This window comes from Nelumbo lutea, chromosome 5 (genome assembly GCF_056320005.1).
Source record: "Nelumbo lutea isolate HS-2025 chromosome 5, American lotus-T2T, whole genome shotgun sequence".
In the NCBI taxonomy this organism is placed as follows: Eukaryota; Viridiplantae; Streptophyta; class Magnoliopsida; order Proteales; family Nelumbonaceae; genus Nelumbo; species Nelumbo lutea.
This window is the reverse complement of record NC_142688.1, coordinates 32,866,372-32,885,487: the sequence shown is the minus strand read 5'-3', so window position 1 is coordinate 32,885,487 and position 19,116 is coordinate 32,866,372. Positions and strand designations below refer to the sequence as shown.

Here is a 19,116-nt window from a genome sequence, read left to right as displayed (position 1 = left end):
CCTCCCTTCCATAAAAGCTTCCCCCCCCCCCCTTCAATCTTGAAGCCAAAATCTTGACAATGATTGTTCCCACTTCCCAACAAGCTGATAGGTCTGAAGCCTTTGAGTTCACACGTATCTTCTTTCTGAGATACTAGGGTGATGAAGGTTGAATTAAGGCATCTTTGAATGGAAGCATTGGCATGAAATTCTTCAGAAACTTTCATCGGATTCTGTTTTAGAAAGCTCCAACTCAATCATTGTGAGACCATCCGAGCCCAGTGCTAGTGCTTTATCCCCCTCCATTTGAAAAATGAAAGATTTCTCCAAATCTGCTGCATCCTCATCTAAAGTTCTGTTGACAATCAGTCCATCTTGGCCCAGTGGTTTATCCCCCTCCATTTGAAAAATGACTTCCCTAAATTCCTTTTCAATGAAAGGTTTTTCCAGATCTGTGGCATCCTCATCTAGAATTCTGTTAACAATCAGTCCATCCATCCTCAGCCTTCTTTTCCACAGCTCCTTGTAGATATTTGTATAATCCACAATGGCTTCTTTGATCCTATCCTCGTATACTATTTACATGTTTACTTGGTCCAACCTACAGGCTAACCTGATCTGTTCTAAACTTGATAGATTCCTTTTCACACTGGATTGGGAGGATCATTGGGGAGATTTGGCGTCAAAAGCTCTACCTAGAGTTACTTCCGATCATTGGCCTATTTCTCTATCTGAGGAGAATATGAGAGGGCTGGGTCCAACTCCATTTTGTTTTGAGAATATGTGGCTTTGTCACAAGCACCAGGACTGGATGGGTTTACAATGGCTTTCTATCATGACTGTTGGGATGTTGTAAAAGAGAATTTATTGAGGGTCTTCAATGAATTTTTTGGGAGAGGGGTACTTAATCCTGGGCTGAATTCAACTTCTATTGCTTTGATCCTAGAGAAAGCAGAGGCAACCACCCAAAAGAATTCAGACCCATCAGCTTGGTTAATAGCTTATACAAAATCATTGCAAAGGTGCTGTCTTGAAGAATCAGATTTGTGCTTCCCTTTATCATCTCCCCAAATCAAGGAGCTTTTGTAAAAGACAGATAAATTATTGATCAAATTTTAATTGTGAATGAAAGTGTTGAGGATTTCAAAAGAAATGGGAAAAATGGTATAGTATGTAAACTGGATTTGGAGAAGGCCTACGATTTGGTGGATTGGTCCTTTTTGGTGGAAGTCATGAAAAACTTTGGATTTGGGGAGAAATGGTATAAATAGATTTGAGGCTGCTTGAGGACTTTCCACTACTTAATTCCAGTGAATGGGACTGTAGTTGATCACTTTCCAGCCATTAGAGGGATCAGGCAAGGTGACCCTCTATCCCCCTTTCTTTTTACCTTGGTAGCTGATGTATTGGGGAGATTAATCCAAAAAGCAGATTCTAGGGACTTGGTGAGAGGTTGGAGAGTGGGAAGGGATAGAGTGCCTATCACACATTTGCAATTTGCTGATGATATGATTCTATTTTGTGAAGGAGGTGATCTTAGTTGGGTAGGGAATCTGAAGTTAGCGGTCTAAGTCTTTGAGCAAATGCCAAATTTGAAGATCAGTTTTGATAAGAGTTGTGTAGTAGGAGTGAATATGGATGCTAGGGAGATGTCAGATTGTGCAGCCATCTTGGGTTGTGAAGTGTCAAATTGACCCATGAATTACTTGGGCCTTCCTTTGGGAGATAATCTGAGAAATGGCAATTTCTGGAACCCAGTGATGGAGAGAGTCACAAAGAGATTAGCTCCTTGGAAGAGGAACTACCTTTCTTTGAGAGGGAGGATAACCCTAATCAAGTCGACCTTGACCAACTTACCTATTTATTTTCTATTAGTATTCAAAATGCTAGTGGGGGTTTCCAAAAGCCTAGAGAAAATAGTTAGAGATTTTGTTATGGGAACCGGGGGAGGAAAGAAAGGGAAAAAGGTCAACTGGAAAACTGTAACTAAGGGCTTGAACTTTGGAGGATTAAGAATTGGCAATTTCTAGAAAAGAAATGTGGCTCTACTAGGGAAGTGGTTGTGGAGGCTACCAATAGAGAACATAGATTATGGGCCAAAGTGATTTTGAGTATTCATGGGTTGACGGTTGAAGGTTGGGATGTGGGAGTGTTGGCTTGAGCTATTAGTGCTTCTCCTTGGAAGTCAATGCATGCCATCCTACCTTCCTTTTATCAAGTATAACCTTTGCTCTGGGAACACTTGTGGGTGGGAGACTTACCCTTGAAAGATTGCTTTCCCTCTCTTTGCTTTGTCTAATTACAAGAATAAACTAGTGTTAAGTGGTGTGGTAAGGCTGAGTGTGGTGGTCTCCTTGAAGGATGAAGGAAGGCTAGGAACGAGGGTAGGCTACAAACTTCTATCGACAGAGTCGTGTGTTCGCTATGATTCATGCCTCCTTTTATAGGGAGAGATCCCGAGGTCCGAAAGGAAAGGAGCCAAAAGGGACTTGACTCCCATTTGATAGGGGATCTTTGATTCGGTGTCGGCTGCCCAGGGGACACTGCTAAGGGTTTGCCATGTGTCTCATGAGATTTCTCCAAGACGAGGTTTCCTTTTCGTTTGAGGATTCTCATAATACACGCATACTACTTCTTTTTGCGGGTCTCCTATATTAATGTGGTGTGGGTGACGTCAGGGCTGGTTTGATGTGTCCTACTTAATAGTATTCTCATTTGTCGCTGGTCTGTGATGGCTTTTAACTCATTGCAGGTTTGTGATGACTTTGAGCTCATCGCAGGTCCTCATTGGCTTGTGTGTTGCCGTGGGTATTTCTGTGGCTTTGTTTTCATATCTTCATTGCCATCGCAGTCTTGGTGAACATGTACTTACAACCAGTTTCCACCTTCCTTTCTTCTCATGCTGAGGGTCTTGAGCTTGATTGGGATTTGGGTTTCAGAAGGGGAACCAAGGACTCAGATCTAAACAATCTTTTGTCTCTTCTTCATTTCTTACAAGGATTCTGCTTGGACCCTTCAAAGTCAGATTCACGCATTTGGATCCCTTCTTCTTCTGGTATTTTTTCCTGTGCTTCCTTCTTTAAAGCTTTAATAGTGCCTATTGATAGTGTTGGGCAAACCTTTCCAGTTAAAGCAGTATGGGGTAAACTGATTCCACCTAGGGTTGGGACTTTTTGTTAGGAAGCCTTCTTGGGAAGGATTAACACTGATGATCTCCTTCAAAGGAAGAACCCTTTTTGGTGCTGATCTCCTTCAAAGGAAGGATTAACACTTCCGGCACCTTGTGTCTTGGGCTTGCAGGTTCAGCCGTTCACTTTGAAGGTTTACCATGTCCACCTCCCAATCATTGAAATCTCTCCTAAAAGCTGGTGACCAGGTAACCACATTATTTTCCACCACATTAGAGTCACCTATTAATGCTGATCTATCTGCAGCCACTGTAAATAGAGCCAGGAAGACGTCTTTTAGGGCATCATCCCCACACCAAGGATCCATCCAAAAGCCTTTTTGGTCAGATGGATTTCTCTGCCAGATGTTCAAAGCCTTTTTGGTCCTACTACTGGTTTCTGTTCAAAGCCTTTTAGGGCATCTATCTGCAGTATGTTGGGTAGTTTGGGAGGAAAGAAATTAAAGAACATTTGTTGATAAGGAAAGGTCTAGAGAGGTAATAATTGAAGTAATTGCGACAAGGGTAATACAATGGGTGAAGTCTCTGAAGTTATTTGAAGACATATCCACGTCAGCTCTGTTGAACAATTGTGTTGAAGATTAATTAGTTTTATGTTTTTCTGAGTAGATGTTTTATGTTAGTTGTTAGATAGGAGGTGGGGACCACATTAGTTATGCAAGTCTAAATTTTATTATGTTTTTGAGTGTTATATATGCTGTTTTATGTTTTGCCGCCCTATAAGGGCATAGTTGTCTTTGTACTGTTCTATTATTTTTAGTATAAATAATAAGTGAAGGGGGCAGCCAGATTATTGCTCTCTTTTCTTTTCAACTTCTCTTCTCTTCTTCTCCTTCTCTCTTCCTTCTCTCTTCAAGAAACTACTTTTCTTTCATATTTTTTAAGTCAGCAGATTTGTACTTGGTATCAGAGCATCGACTAGGGTTTCTTGAAGCATTCTCATGCAGCCCTAGATCAGCCGATTGCGTGAAGTAGTAAAGGGCTGATTGATTTGCTATAGATTGCCCAGTTCTTGGATTTTTTGGTGGGATCTAGTCATCAGGAAGGTGATCTATTGTTTGGCATCAAAATCGAGAAGAACTGGAGTACGGGGAAGAGTCCTAGAAAAGTTGGACTCTTTGTTTTTGATCTGATCTTGGGAGCCCAGGTATTGTTAGTTTTCTTTTGATTTTCTAAAGAGGATGGTTTGGTTTCTAGAATTTTCTGAGCCTCTTGGAGTGATCGATTCACTTTTCTCTCTGTTGGGAGGTGTGGGGAGGAAAGAGATTTCATTTTTTTTTATCAATAACAAATTCATTAACTCATCATTAAAATAATTACAAAGAGGAAGAGAAACACTCTTATCTTCAAAATACAACTTAAGCCTTCAAAAGAAAAGAAAAGGAAAGGAAGAAACAATAAAGTTACAATTTATCCCAAAACATTGAGTCCCTTTCTACCCCTTGTTTAGCTAATTCATCAGCTAAAGAATTAGCTGATCTTTTAACCCAATTCATCTTCACTTCCATCTCCCGCACCAGCCACTTAAATTTTCTCCTCTCATTGCTGTAATTCCACAAACCACTGTTATCTTTATTCAACCACCTTATCACTACCTCTGAGTCCCCTTCAATTATAAGCTTTCTAATATTCATCTCCTTAGCTTTCTAGATTCCTTCCATAACTACAGAGATCTCAGCTCTAAGAGAGTCACCCACTCCAATTGGGCCTGAGAACAAGGCAGAAATGACCCCATTCTCATCCCTAAAGACACCCCCAATCCTTGACTATCTGGGTTTCCCCCTACTACTCCCATCAAAGTTTAATTTTATGAATCCAACAGGTGGTGGGGTCCAGGGTACACTCATTACTAATTTGGCCTCTGTACAGTTTGCAATCTCACCCCACTTCCTCAACATGTCATCCACTGTGTAATCTGTAAATAGCTCTAAGGATTTCAGCCATTGGACAGCCCTAATATGGATTAGAGCCCTTAGTTCTTTAGCCCTCTCTTCATTTTTGAGGAGAGAGATTTCTCTCCAGCTAGGGTTTTCTTCTTCCGGAAGGGTTGGTTTCTGTGTGTGTGATATTAAATTTGTTTTAAGGTCTCCAATCTATTTTTTTCTTATTGTTGAATTGTTTGAAGTAAGATGGTGAGTTGGAATATCAAGATGAAATCTACCGGTACTGTGGGATTGGGTGTTGGAGGTAGTAGTGATATTTTTTGGTCTGGGATCATTACTACAGTAAAACTCAATTGTACAAATTATTTGGAGTGGGCACAATCAACTAAGATGTCTATTGGTGCCCGTGGAAAATTAGGGTATCTCATTGGGGAGGAGAAGAAACTTGATACAGACTCTTCCCGATGGATGCAGGAGAATTACATGGTAATGTCCTGGCTGTGTAATTCTATGTTACCTCATATTGCAAAAAAATTTCCTATGGGCTAATACTGCTAAAGAAATTTGGGATGGAGTGACTGAAACCTATTCTAAGAAGCAAAATGAAGACAAAGCCTATCAAGAAATCAAGTGATAAGTATGAAACAAGGAGAAAAACCTCTTGTTGTGTACTTCTCTATGCTGAAAACCCTATGGTAGGAAATAAATGACTTAGAAATTGTGGTATGGGAAAGTGTAAATGATGCAACAACTTATCACAGACTGGTAGAGAGGAATAGGGTTTTTGAGTTCTTGGCAGGGCTGAACCCTGAATTTGACATTGCTAGGCAGCATATTCTTTCTAGGGAGGGTGTGACACTCTCTCAGACCTATGCCTTTGTCTCTGGAGAGGAGAGTAGGAGGAATCTAATGTTGAGACAGCTTGGGATTGACCAGTTGGCTATGGTTGGTACAACAAAACCTAAGCCGAATGAAGACAGGTGGAGTACTGAGACTAGAAGGGAAGATAAGAAGGACTTGGTGTGTGATTATTGCAAGAAGCCTAAGCATACCAGGGACACTTGTTAGAAGCTTCATCCAAATCTTATGCTTGCTTGGATAAGAAACAAGAAGGGAAATGCAAATGTAACCACTATAGGAGTCTCTTTAGCCCCTCTTTCCCAAATTGATTGGGAATTCATTGCAATAGCAGCAGTGAGAACAGAATTGGAGAGATTTGGACAGCTTATGAGCAAGAAAGATTTATGTTATGTAGGAGAGAAGAGTGAAAGAAGAGAGAAAAGAGAGAGAAGAAGAGAGAAGAGAGAAGAGAGAAGAGAGAACTGAGAGCTCAAAAGATCGTTGCTGGCGGTGCAACCTTTTAATATATATATATACTAGGGCGACAACAACTAAAATAAAAAGGAGCAAAAGTACAATAGTACCCCTGCGGTACTATACATAAGAAAAATAACAGTTGTTAATACTCCCCCTCAAGTTGGGACATTGATGTCAATCATGCCCAACTTGTCACATAAATCATGATGTCTTGAGTGGTGTAGTCCTTTTGTAAAGACGTCTGCAAGTTGATCCTCAGAGCTGACATAGGGAGTACACACTTACCCTGTGATAACTTTCTCTCTGATAAAATGCTTGTCGACTTCGATGTGTTTAGTTCTATAATGTAGCATAGGGTTAGCAGCAATATTTATGGCTGCTTTGTTATCACAGAATAGGGTCATAGGTCTGTCCACTGGAAAACCCAACTCACTCAACAAATTCTTTATCCACATAATTTCAGCCACTCCATGAGCCATTGCTCGATATTCAGCTTCACCACTAGATCTAGCCACCACACTTTGCTTTTTGCTTCTCTAGGTAACTAGATTTCCTCCTATGAAGGTACAATAGCCACTAGTTGACTTTCTATCATTTAGGGATTCTGTCCAATCTGCATTAGTATACACTTCAACTTTCAAATGTCCGTGCCTTTGAAACAACAAGTCAGCACCTGGAAACCTTTTAAGGTATCAGAGGATTCTTTCTACCGCTTCAAGATGAGTGGTCATAGGGGCATGCATGAACTAGCTAAGGACACCAACTGCATAAGCAATGTCTGGACAGGTCATAGAAAGATATAACAATCTCCCTATAAGTCTCTGAAACTGTTTCACATCCTTGATAGGTTCACCTTGGCTGTCACCTAATTTATGGTTAGGATCAATGGGGGAGTCAACTGGCTTCACTCCCATTTTTCTTGTATCCTGGAGTAAATTTAGGACATACTTTCTTTGGGAAATGAAGATACCCCTTTTTGAGCGAGCAACTTCAATTCCTAGAAGTATCTTAGAGGACCTAGATCCTTTACTTCAAACTGTGTGGCAAGAAAACTCTTCAACTTTTGGATTTCATCATTCCAGTTGCCAGTGATAATTACGTCATCAACATATACTATCAAAGCAACAATTTTACCTTCTCTTTTCACAAACAATGTGTGATCAGATTGACATTGCTTGTATCCTCTCTGCTGAACCGCTGCACGGAATCTACTGAACTAGGCTCTCGGTGATTGTTTCAGCCCGTATAAAGACTTCTTCAACCTGCACACCTTTTGTTCATTGCCTTGAGTCTGAAAACCATATCATGTAAACTTCCTCTTCAAGGTCACCATTCAAGAATGCATTCTTGATATCAAGCTGATGTAGATCCCAGTCAAGATTAGCAGCAAAAGAGAATAGAACTCTAATGGAGTTCATCTTGGCAACGGGTGCAAAAGTTTCTGCATAATCAACTCCGTACACTTGTGTAAACCCCTTTGCCACTAAACGAGCTTTATACCTCTCCATCGTGCCATCAGCCCTATGTTTGACTATGAACACCCATTTATGACTGTGAACACCCATCTTGGCAACGGGTGCAAAAGTTCCCATGTGCCATTTTTATGAAGGGCATTAATTTCTTCCTTCATAGCATTTGTCCATTCAGGTACTGAAAGAGCTTCTGCCACATTCTTAGGGATAGGGACACTGTCAATGGATGTGAGAAAGGCTCGAAAGGAGGGTGAAATGTTTTCATAGGAAACAAAGTGGGAAATGGGGTGTTTAGTGGTGCACGATCTAACACCTTTCCTGTGAGCAATAGGAAGGTCAAGGTCATTAGCAATAGAGGTATCAATTGCAATGGGGTCAGGAACATCAATGGGAACCAAAATACCTGAGTGAGTATGATCCGCCCCCGTAGAGTTTAATGGCATTGGAGGTACAATTTTTTTATTATCCACAACTCTTGAATTTGGTTGGCCTTTGTGACGACTGAAGAAGACATGAAAATGAGGAGGATCAGGAAGAGGAGGAAGCTGAACCAGTTTCTCCTCATTCTTACTCTCCCCCTAGGGAGAAACAGGGAAAAAAGGCTCACTCTTAAAGAAAGAGACATCCATAAAAACATAGAATTTTCGAGAAACAGGATCAAAACAACAGTATCCCTTCTGAGTGAAGGAGTACCCCAAGAATATGCAAGGAATAGCACGATGATCCAATTTCCCACAAGTGGGGGACAAATTTTGGACAATGCAACGACAACCAAACACACGAGGAGGAATGGGAAGAAGGGGGGCCTTAGGAAAGAGAAGCTGATGTGGGGCTTTGCACTCTAACCAACGAGAGGGCATACGGTTGATGAGGTAGGTAGCACAAAGGACAACCTCAAGCCAAAAGCGTTTTGGGACATTCATATGGAGTAGTAAACCCCGGGCCACTTCAAGGAGGTGACGGTTCCTTCTTTCAACAACACCATTTTGTTGTGGTGTTCGAGCACAAGAGCTACTATGAAGTGAACCACGTGATGCAAAAAATTCCGTGAGATCACTATGAAAATACTCTTTGGCATTATTTGACTGAAAATTTTGGATTTCAGTTTGAATTGGGTGAAGACCATCCGCTGAAAATCTTGGACAATTTTTGGTACTTCATCCCTGGTCCGCATGGGATATACCCATGTATATCTAGAATAATCATCGATAATGGTAATAAAATATTTGTAGCCACTCTCAGATGGTAAAGTAATAGGGTCCCCCACACATCAGAATGAACAATGTTAAAAGGAAATTCAAATTTATTATTTTTTGAAAGAAAATGAGTTCTACACTGCTTACTCAATTGACAAGTTTGACAAGAGAAATCTGAAGCGGACATTGACTTAAACAATTCTGGAAACACCACTTTCAAATACTCAAAAGATAAATGACCAAGACGACAATGCCATAAATAAATTTGACTCTTACAGGACCGACTCTTAGACTCTGTAACTTGAAGACCAGCCTTATTCTCTAGCATGCAAAGTCCATCAACCATACATTCTTTACCAATCGTCTTCCCTGAGACCAGATTCTGGATCACACAGTAAGAAGGGAAAAGGTCACTGAGCAGTTTAAGGAATTAGTAATGCTACTAATAAAGAACAAATTAATGGGAAATTTCGGAACATGTAAAACATCAGAGAGGGTAAGGCCGAGAGGGAGGGAAATGGTTCCTTGACCAGCTATGGTAGTATATGATCCATCAGCTAGTCTCACCTTGTCTCTTCTAGAAAGAAGGTGATAGGTTTGAAAGTAGGAGGACGTACCAGTCATGTGTTTTGACGCTCCAGAATCAATGATCCAGGGAGTGTTAGGGTTATGAGAAGCAACATGGAAAGCTGTGGAAGAGTTACTTGGTGTAGACGCAAATGAAGTTGAGGGAGGAGCATCCATTTGACGAATTGCTCTACCATGGAGCTCTAAATGGTCACAGAAGGAAATTATAATATCCTCCCTTGGGTCAGATCTAGATGAATGTGTCTGAGTCACAGTATGAATGGGGGGCTGATTCTCTTGAGTAGCCATGTTTGCTATAGTGTGTTTTCTTGTACCTTGCTGTCCTGACTTTTTATTCATATTTGAACTTTGCTTCTTATTCAAATCTTGAGCCCATTTCGGCTTCCCATGAAGATCCCAACATGTATTTCAGGTGTGTCGGGGTTTCTGGCAATGAGTACACCACAATTTGTCCTTGTCATCCATCTTTTTCTGAAGATCTCCCTTCCTAGAAGCATTTCCCCCATCGGTAGTAACACTCCCTTTCGCTATCAACACAACTGCATCTCCTCCAGAACTGTTCATCAAATTCCTTCTGCTTTCTTTTGATTGTACAAGAGCATAAACTTCCTGAACTGATGGAAGATTCTTGCTACCTAGGATCTGGACTTTGATAGATTCATATGTAGGGTTCAAACCATGTAGGAAAGCAAACACCCTCTGCTGGGAGACGAGTTTTTTGTACAGTTTTGCATCTTCATCACACTTCCAATCCACACTCTGATAATTGATCTAACTCCTTCCAGACAGAGGTCAAGTCTGAGTAGTACACAAATAGACACCTCTCCCCCTGTTTACAAGTAGACGATTCTGCCTGTAGTTGGTAGATTTTTGCATAGTGTCGCAATTCCGAATATGTTGATTTGGCTTGTTCCCAGATCTCATTTTCCGTTTCAGCCCACATGAAATTCCTTCTTATTTGAGGTTGCATAGAAACTAAAAGCCAAGACATGACCATACTGTTTTCTTGGTTCCATTTCTCATATTCAACACTCCCAGAATGTGGTTCTTTGATTCTCCCATTAGTATAACCTATCTTTCCCCTTGCAGTGATGTACAACTTGATCCCTCTTGACCACTTTAAATAATTTAAACCATCAAGAGGGATAACAGCCATGGGAAAGGATAGGTCCACACCCCCACTCATTCCATTTATCATTGAGGAAACATCGGATGTAGCAGAATCTTCACCACTCATGATTTCAGATTCAAAAACAACTCTTAAATGGGGTACACAACCTTAAAGTATTGTTATAGGTGCTGTTATAGCACTAATAGGTCATCCCTTGACTTACAAGTTCAACACAAGTGTTGTCACAGTGCATACAGGTCATCTCTTGACATACGCATCAACAGAACTACTGTTACAGCAAGTACTGGTCATTTTCTGACCTTCAGTTCACCATAAAAGCTGCTGTTGCAGCACACAGGAGGTACTGGTCACTTTATGACCCACAATTCACCATAAAAGCTACTGTTGCAACACACAAAAAATGTCCTCACGACCTACAGTTTCACAGGGATCAGTCGACCCCACAAAAAAGGAAAGAAAGAGGTGTTGATCACCTCACATCCATTCGGCAAACCTAGTACAGGTTCTGCCCTGGCACACGACCAGAAATAAAAGGTAAAAGAGAGAGAGAAAGGTTACTTCAATGTGTGAGATCTTCAATTAGCCGAACAACAGATGAGGGCGACAGATCTAGAAATCTGGTGCGAAGAAAAAAAGACTATTCGCTCGACTTCTCCTTTCAGATCTGGTAGTCCGCTCTGATACCATGTTATGCAGGAGAGAAGAGTGAAAGAAGAGAGAAAAGAGAGCTCAAAAGATCGCTGCTAGTGGTGCAGCCTTTTAACATATATACTAGGGCGACAACAACTAAAATAAAAAGGAGCAAAAGTACAATAGTACCTCAGCAGTACTATACATAGGAAAAATAACAACTGTTAACAATTCACCTAGGTCTAGCCTTCCAGATGGACAGCAGAATGCAAGAGCTAACTACATCACTTCCTTTGCACATACAGGTAGTTCATATGCAACTACAAATCTTTCATCCACTTCAGGTAAGGAGGGACCTACCTGGATTATAGACTCAGGAGCATCTGAGCACATGACTAATGTCCCTACCCTTTTCAATTCCTATCAATTGTGCTTTGGTAGAGACAGAGTCTCTATAGCAGATGGTTCACATATGCCCATTATTGGGAAGGGGACAGTTAGAGTAACCAATGATATAACTCTGTCTTCTGTTTTACGTGTCCCTAGACTTCATACCAACCTATTGTCTGTTAGTTCTTTGGCAAAAAAATTGAATTGTTTCGTGACTTTTCTTCCTGGTAATTGTGTTTTGCAGGATCTGGAGTCAAAGAAAATGATTGGGAGTGGTCGTGAGGTGAATGAAGTCTACCTTCTAGATGAGATTCCGAGACATTAGGGCCATCATGTTAGCAGCAGCAGCAGTAGTGGGTCAGAGTCGGTAAACCATATTATGCTTTGGTACAATCGCTTGGGACATCTTTCTTTTAGTTCTTTGAAATGTCTTTTTCCAAAGTTGTTTGAGTCTGTTCAGTTATTTACTTTGGAGTGTGAGAGTTGTCAGCTAGGAAAGCATTGTAGACAGTCTTTTAAACCAAGTAATAAAAGAAGTACTTTTGCTTTTAATATTGTTCACACTGATGTATGGGAGCCATATCATATCCCTTCCATGGGAGGATTCCGTTACTTTCTCTTGTTTGTGGATGATTATACACAATATTCTTGGATATATTTGATGAGGTCACATGATGAAGTTCCTAACTTGGTATGACAGTTCCACCAGATGGTTCTCACACAATTTGGAGTGAGAACTAAGGCTTTTAGATCAGATAATGCCAGAGAGTACTTTGAGAAGGACCTGACCACGTATCTCTTAGAACATGGTGTAGTTAATCAGAGTAGTTGTGCATATACACCACAACAAAATGGAGTTGCTGGGAGGAAAAACAGACACATTGTGGAGGTGTCAAGGAGTCTTATGGTGTGCGCTTCAGTTCCTGTGCAGTTCTAGGGAGATGCAGTTCTTACAGCTGTGCATTTGATTAACCGTGTTCCTTCACGGACTTTGGGGTTTAAGGTGTCATTTAGTCTTCTTTTTCTAGATGGGGAGATATTTCACATACCTCTGAGGGTTTTTGGTTGTATTTCCTTTGTTCACATTTTTGGCTCTCATCCCAAGAAATTGGATCCTAAGGCCAAGAAATGTGTTTTTCTTGGGTATGCTCAAAACCAAAAGGGGTATTGCTGTTATGACACAGTGACGAGAAGCAAATTTGTCACTATGGATGTTACCTTCTTTGAACCCACATTCTTCTCGAGTGGTTCTCCTCAGGGGGAGAGTTTTGGGGAGGAGAACTCACAATCTATTCCTCTTCCTATTTCTTTGGTGCCTCCATCAGTTCAGCTAGCACCTGCACCTCCAGTTTCATTACCTGAGCCACTACGAGCAACCTCACAGAAATATCAGTGCTGGTAGATGATGGTTGACCCCACACATCCTCAACCCACACCACTCTCTGTTAGTCCTTCTTAAGTTCCAGATTCGGCAAATACAGTTCCAATTATTCCTCTTGAGCAGGTTATGTTTTCTGGTGATATTCCTGTCCCTAACACCATTGTTGCAGCTGATTCCACTGACCTTGATCTTCCCATTGCACTTCGTAAGGGGAAGAGAAAGTGTACAACCCACTGTATTTCACACCATCTTTCCTACAATGTCTTATCACCCTCCTACCGTGCTTTTCTTTCTTCCCTGGATTCTGTGTCTATACCCAGGAATGTTATTGAGGCTCTCTCCAAACCTGAGTAGAAAACAATCATGCAAGATGAGATGGATGCTTTGGTTAAAAACCGAACTTGGGAAATAGTTGATCTCCCCTAGACAAGGAGACAGTCGGATGTAAATTGGTATTCATAGTGAAGTATAAGGCCAATGGCAAGATAGAGAGGTACAAGGCAAGGTTGGTAGCAAAAGGGTATACTCAGACCTATGGTGTTGATTATCTAGAAACCTTTGCACCAGTAGCTAAGATGAGTTCAGTTCATATCCTTTTATCTCTAGCAGCCACCTATTCATGGCCCTTGTTTTAGCTTGATGTCAAAAATGCTTTTCTCAATGGTGATTTACAAGAGGTATATATGGACATTCCAGCAGGCATTTATGAAAATGTTGGTAAAGGAAAGGTGTGCAGACTCAGAAATGGATTGAAACAGTCACCTAGGGCTTGGTTTGACAGGTTCAGAGGGGCACTCATCCGTTTTGGATACACACAGACAGTCTGATCACACCCTCTTTGTGAATATGAGAGATTTTTTGTGTCAATTTTGATTATGTATGTGGATGATATAGTGGTGACAGGAAATGATTTGGAGGAGATTGATGATCTCAAAAAATCATTGTAGCAAGAATTTGAGATCAAAGATCTTGGTGAGCTCAAATACTTTTTGGGGATTGAAGTTGCAAGATCCAAGCATGGGATTTTCATTTCACAGAGAAAGTATGTACTTGACCTACTGCGGGAGATTGGGAAGCTGAGAACCAAACCAACAGACACTCTTATTGATCCAAATCACAGAATTAATGGTGTGGATGGTGAGTTGGTAAAGGATGTGGGGAGATATCAAAGAATGGTTGGCCGACTGTTGTATGTGTATGACACGACCAAATATTTCTTATGTTGTCAGTGTTGTGAGTTAGTACATGCATGCACCTCGGGTTCAGCATTGGGAAGCTATTGAGAGAATACTTGCATATCTGAAAAAGCACCCCTGCAGAGGCATTCTTTTATCAAATCATGAGAATCTGAAGCTAGAATCCTATATAGATGTAGACTGGGCAGGATGCTTAGATGATAGGAGGTCTACATCAGGAGTGTGTACCTTTGTAGGTGGAAACTTGATCTCCTGGAAGAGTAAGAAGCAAGTGGTTGTGGCGAGGTCAAGCGCAGAGGCTAAGTATAGATCCATGGCTCATGCTGTCTCATAACTTCTTTGGGTTAGATCTCTTTTGAGTGAGATTGGGGTGAAAGTAGAGGAACCTATGATGTTATACTGTGACAATCAGGTTGCAATCAATATTGCCCACAATCCAATTCAGCATGATAGGACAAAACACATTGAAGTTGATAGACACTTTATAAGAGAAAGAGTAACAATCAGAGAAGTTTGTTTGCCTTATGTCTCTTCAGAGTTGCAGTTGGCTGATGTTCTCACTAAAGGGGTGGCAAAGGACAAGCTTGAACATGATCTATGCAAGTTGGGAATGTGTGACATTTACTCCCAACTTGAGGGGGAGTGTTGAAGATTAATCAGTTTTATGATGTTTTTCTGAGTAGATGTTTTATGTTAGTTGTTAGATAGGAGGTGGGGGCCATAGTAGTTATGTGAGTCCAACTTTTATTATGTTTTTGAGTGTTATATATGTTGTTTTATGTTTTTCCACCCTATAAAAGCATAGTTGTCTTTGTACTGTTCTATTATTTTTAGTATAAATAATAAGTGAAGGGAGTGGCCAGATTATTGCTCTCTTTTCTTTTCATCTTCTCTTCTTCTCCTTCTCTCTTCAAGAAATTATTTTTCTTTCATATTTTTTAATTCAGCAGATTTCTACTAATTGGAAGGAAGTGGCCTGTTCAGCTCCTGACAAGACTGTCCGACAACCATTGTGGACTCGCCCAGTTCTCGGCTTTATAAAGCTGAACTTCGATAGTAGCAGTGAAGGGAACCCTGGCCCCAGGCATTGGAGGGGTATTTAGGAATGAGGTGGGTATGATTATTGCTATGTTTTCAGGCCCAGTTGGGGAAGGAGACTCACTTCGAGCTGAAGTTTTGGCAGTCTTGGAAGGTGCCAAAAAGCCTAAGGAGCTTAACTTAAGGAAGTTTATTGAGGGAGGCTCGAAGTTAGTAATAGAATGGCTACAGGAGTGTAGCATGTGGAGCTACCTGAATGAAAAAAGAGTATAGTGGTTGACTCTGGATATGACAGTAATATTACAATGGGTAAAGAGGTGTGCTAATTCTTTCGCAGATGCACTAGCCAAACAAGGGGTGGGAAGAAATCAGTTGTTCTGGGCCAATTTGTAATCTTTCGTTTTCATTGGGGGAGTTAAGAGAGTTTATCTCCCCCTACAATTGTACTTTTCTTCATCTTTCATTAATGAAATGATTCTGTTATTGATAAAAAATTAAAAAATAAAACTAGCAAAGTGTATTATACTAACAGAACCGTCGTTAAGGTAGAACTTATTTGTTGCATAACATGCTTATCACCACTTGGATATACCAAAAATTGCAAGATACTACCTTTTCTTATTTGTATAGCCATATAGGACTTCCAAGTACAAGATGGTAATTTGGATAACTACTCACTAGAACTTGAATAGCAGTCCATAACCAAAGTTGTCATTTTAAGAATGCATGCAATTCTTATGCGGCTGACCTTTGTTACAGTTGTCTGGTTGTATTCTGTTTTGTACTGCTCGTTATTTGGACTTTAATTGATGAAATTTCTGTTCTTACCAAGAAAGAAAAAATAGATTAATAAATACTTGAAAATGTATGCCATTTATGAGAAAAGTTGAGAGCAAGTCTCTGTTGAGGTTCATGTAGGAAATGCAGTGTTTAAAAACAAATCCTTCTGACTTAAAGGAGTAATGTGGTAGGGTAACAAACTAACAATCTGTGTGCATACCAAAAACAAGTCATTTATGGATATAATATAGAGATATATGCAGATCCAGTATATTCCCTTAATCCCTTTTCCTCTTCACAATGATTAAGTTCCAATGATTATTTCTCTTTTAGTGTAATGCATATGCATTTTAAACCTCTTAGCGGGGAATCTGATTTGCTGAATGCTTTAGCTGTTTAGTGGGCTGTGGACCAATGGTAAACGCCCCATGCCAGTGATAAAACACATGGGGCCCACAGTGAGGGGTTTAATATTTGTGGGTCCCATGTATTTTATGACTGGTGTGGAGCATTATTATTGGTTCTTTGTGGGTTTCATGTATTTTATGACTGGTGTGGGGCATTATTATTGGTTCCACAGCCTTCTGAGCAGCTATTGCATTCAGCTAAACCTATCTCCTTAGTGGGTAAGGATCAAGATAGAAACAATATTTCCAGGCCATCTAGCAACTGAAAGGATGATCTCAAAAATAGAAGGAAAATATTACACCTCATATACGTCTTGACTTCGTTGAGATGCTGGCACAGAGAAGGAATAAAGAGAGGAAAAAGACAGAAGGGTGGGTATGGGTAGATTCTCACTACACGATCCTGACAATTGCATTAGGGGTCTTACCAACATGAAGTCTAAAATGTACTTTTTTTTCTCGAAGAGATTGTGCATTGTCTTTAAGAATAAGCTATTTGAGGTTTTCTATTTAGAAACATCAAATTCTGAAGCAAGCTATTTGAGGTTTCTAAGTAGAAAACTAGCTATTCCTATATAGGACCATGTACTCTCTTCCAGAGAAAATAAAAAATACTTTTAACTCCTCTATAACATGATGAGAGAAGAGGCTGTCACCTTGATAGTGAAATTTTATCATCTGTCTGGTTGGTGAGGCCCCAATTCAATGGTCAGAATCATGTAGTGAGAATCTACATACAATCTATTCTATCTGACATGAGACAAATAAAATTTTCTTGTGCCTCAATAATAGCATGCTTATAAAGCACTATCATTGTACAGGAGCATCCTCACCATATGCATTTGTAATCCTTTTTCTTGTTGTATAGATTCATGTTACGTTGGAATAGCATTTATATGCCTGACATGCATTTGTCTCAGGTTGAAAGCGTTGGTAGCTATTCCAAAAGTACAACCAAGATTTGCAATTGCCATTTGGAAGAAATATCCAACCATGAAGTCCCTTCTTAGTGTTTATATGGATCCAAGTAAATCGGTAAGTGTTTTTCCCCATACTGCACGTCTTTTGTATCAATGATTTACCCTTCACTGATTTGTATATTTCTTGGCCCCATAATATGGTCTATTCACTTAATATACTACCCGTCCTGGAAAGGGGCGATGCTGGAACTATAAATAGAAGGCCTTACCTTGTTTACTCAGTAAAAAAGAGCAAAAACTAGGAGGTTTATACTTTATAGAGAACAGGTGGTCAAGGTTTTTGATAGTTAACAAGTTCAAAATTGTGCACTTATATGCGTTTCTGGCCTCAACCCGTCATAAAGGTCCTCCCAAAAGAAAGGAAACAGTAAAGACTTCAAACACATGGGTGGGAGACTAAATGTTATAGAACATTGCAAATTACTTTGTATCAATAAGAAAAAGAACTTTTCTGGTTGAGAATAAAAAATGCTGTCTGGTCCCAAAGTCAAAATTGATATCTGGTAACAAACATTTTGCTCAAACTCCCCTCACAATGACAGGTACATGAAAAGGAATTCCTTCTCAAGGACATAACAACAGAAGGGCCGCTTGGAAATGAAGATAGGAGACTGGGTGAGGTATGTTCCAAGAGAGTTTACAGAATACTCATGGCTCAAAGTGGAAGCATCAAAACCGATGATGTGGAGGATGGTGCCGACTTCTTTGGGTGCTCATCATCTCGATGAGACAAGGTACATGATTCTCATTGTTAATGTGGCGTGGGTAGAAGCTGACCCCTCCATTCTGGTGTTGTCTCACATCATTGATGTGATGTTTTTCGTAAATTTGTAATATATTTTTGGAAATCATGAAGCCAAATTGTTCGGTGAACGAAGCAGTCCATTATAGATAGAACGCTACATCTACCGCCTCTGGGAATTTCAAGCAGCATTTCCCCTACTAGTCAGGTTACCAATTTCAATTTCAATACATCCTTAATCCCTTTATTCTGTAGATTCTGTCAGCTTAACAGAAATCGCCCATCCAACGCAGTCCCGTACTTGAGGCTCAAAATTTTATAATTGAAATGATTTCAAATTTGATTTGTTAATATTTGAGTTCTGATTGAATCGTGTCCAAAAGAGCAATGATTCGATTAGAGTATCACATCTAAAAAAAATAATGTAAGAATGAAGTCGATGTTATCTATCATGAATAGAAACTTTATAGAATTTGAGCCTATGGCTCTTTATTTAACATAAAACACTCAAACCAACTCTACTAAGCTAATGCATACGTATTAATTTTGTCTAGCTCTTCAATCAGCTACTATCAATGTTGAATTAGAATTTAGAATATCATCTTCAAATAATACAAGTACAGAACCATCTGGTTGAACTATGGGTGGCATCAGCATTTTGGTAAGGATCCAATAGTTATATTTATATCTTATGATCGAGGGTGGTGATTGGGATGGGGTAATCCATAAGTTTCATTCTTTATATCCAAGTTGGTTAGGAAGTGCTTCCTAAAGGGTGGAGGGTCACTTGCAAATTGTGGACTGAGGTAAAGATTAAG

The 19,116-nt window shown here is 40.1% G+C and overlaps 1 protein-coding gene across 5 annotated transcripts in view; it reads left to right on the top strand.

Moving 5' to 3' along the window:
• Positions 1 to 18,649, top strand: part of LOC148851531 (crossover junction endonuclease EME1B-like) — a 30,185-nt gene extending 11,536 nt beyond the window's left edge. For 2 of the 5 annotated variants that reach the window (XM_088942909.1, XM_088942908.1), the window contains exons 11-12: positions 17,497 to 17,611; positions 18,099 to 18,649. In XM_088942909.1, coding sequence (XP_088799035.1) covers positions 17,497 to 17,611; positions 18,099 to 18,284 — 301 coding nt within the window. In that variant the 3' untranslated portion in view covers positions 18,285 to 18,649. Of the gene's footprint in view, positions 1 to 12,018; positions 12,162 to 17,496; positions 17,615 to 18,098 lie in introns of those variants that run through there. The other 3 variants (XR_016098767.1, XR_016098769.1, XR_016098768.1) reach the window with 3 other exon arrangements.
• The last annotated feature ends 467 nt before the right edge of the window (positions 18,650 to 19,116 follow it).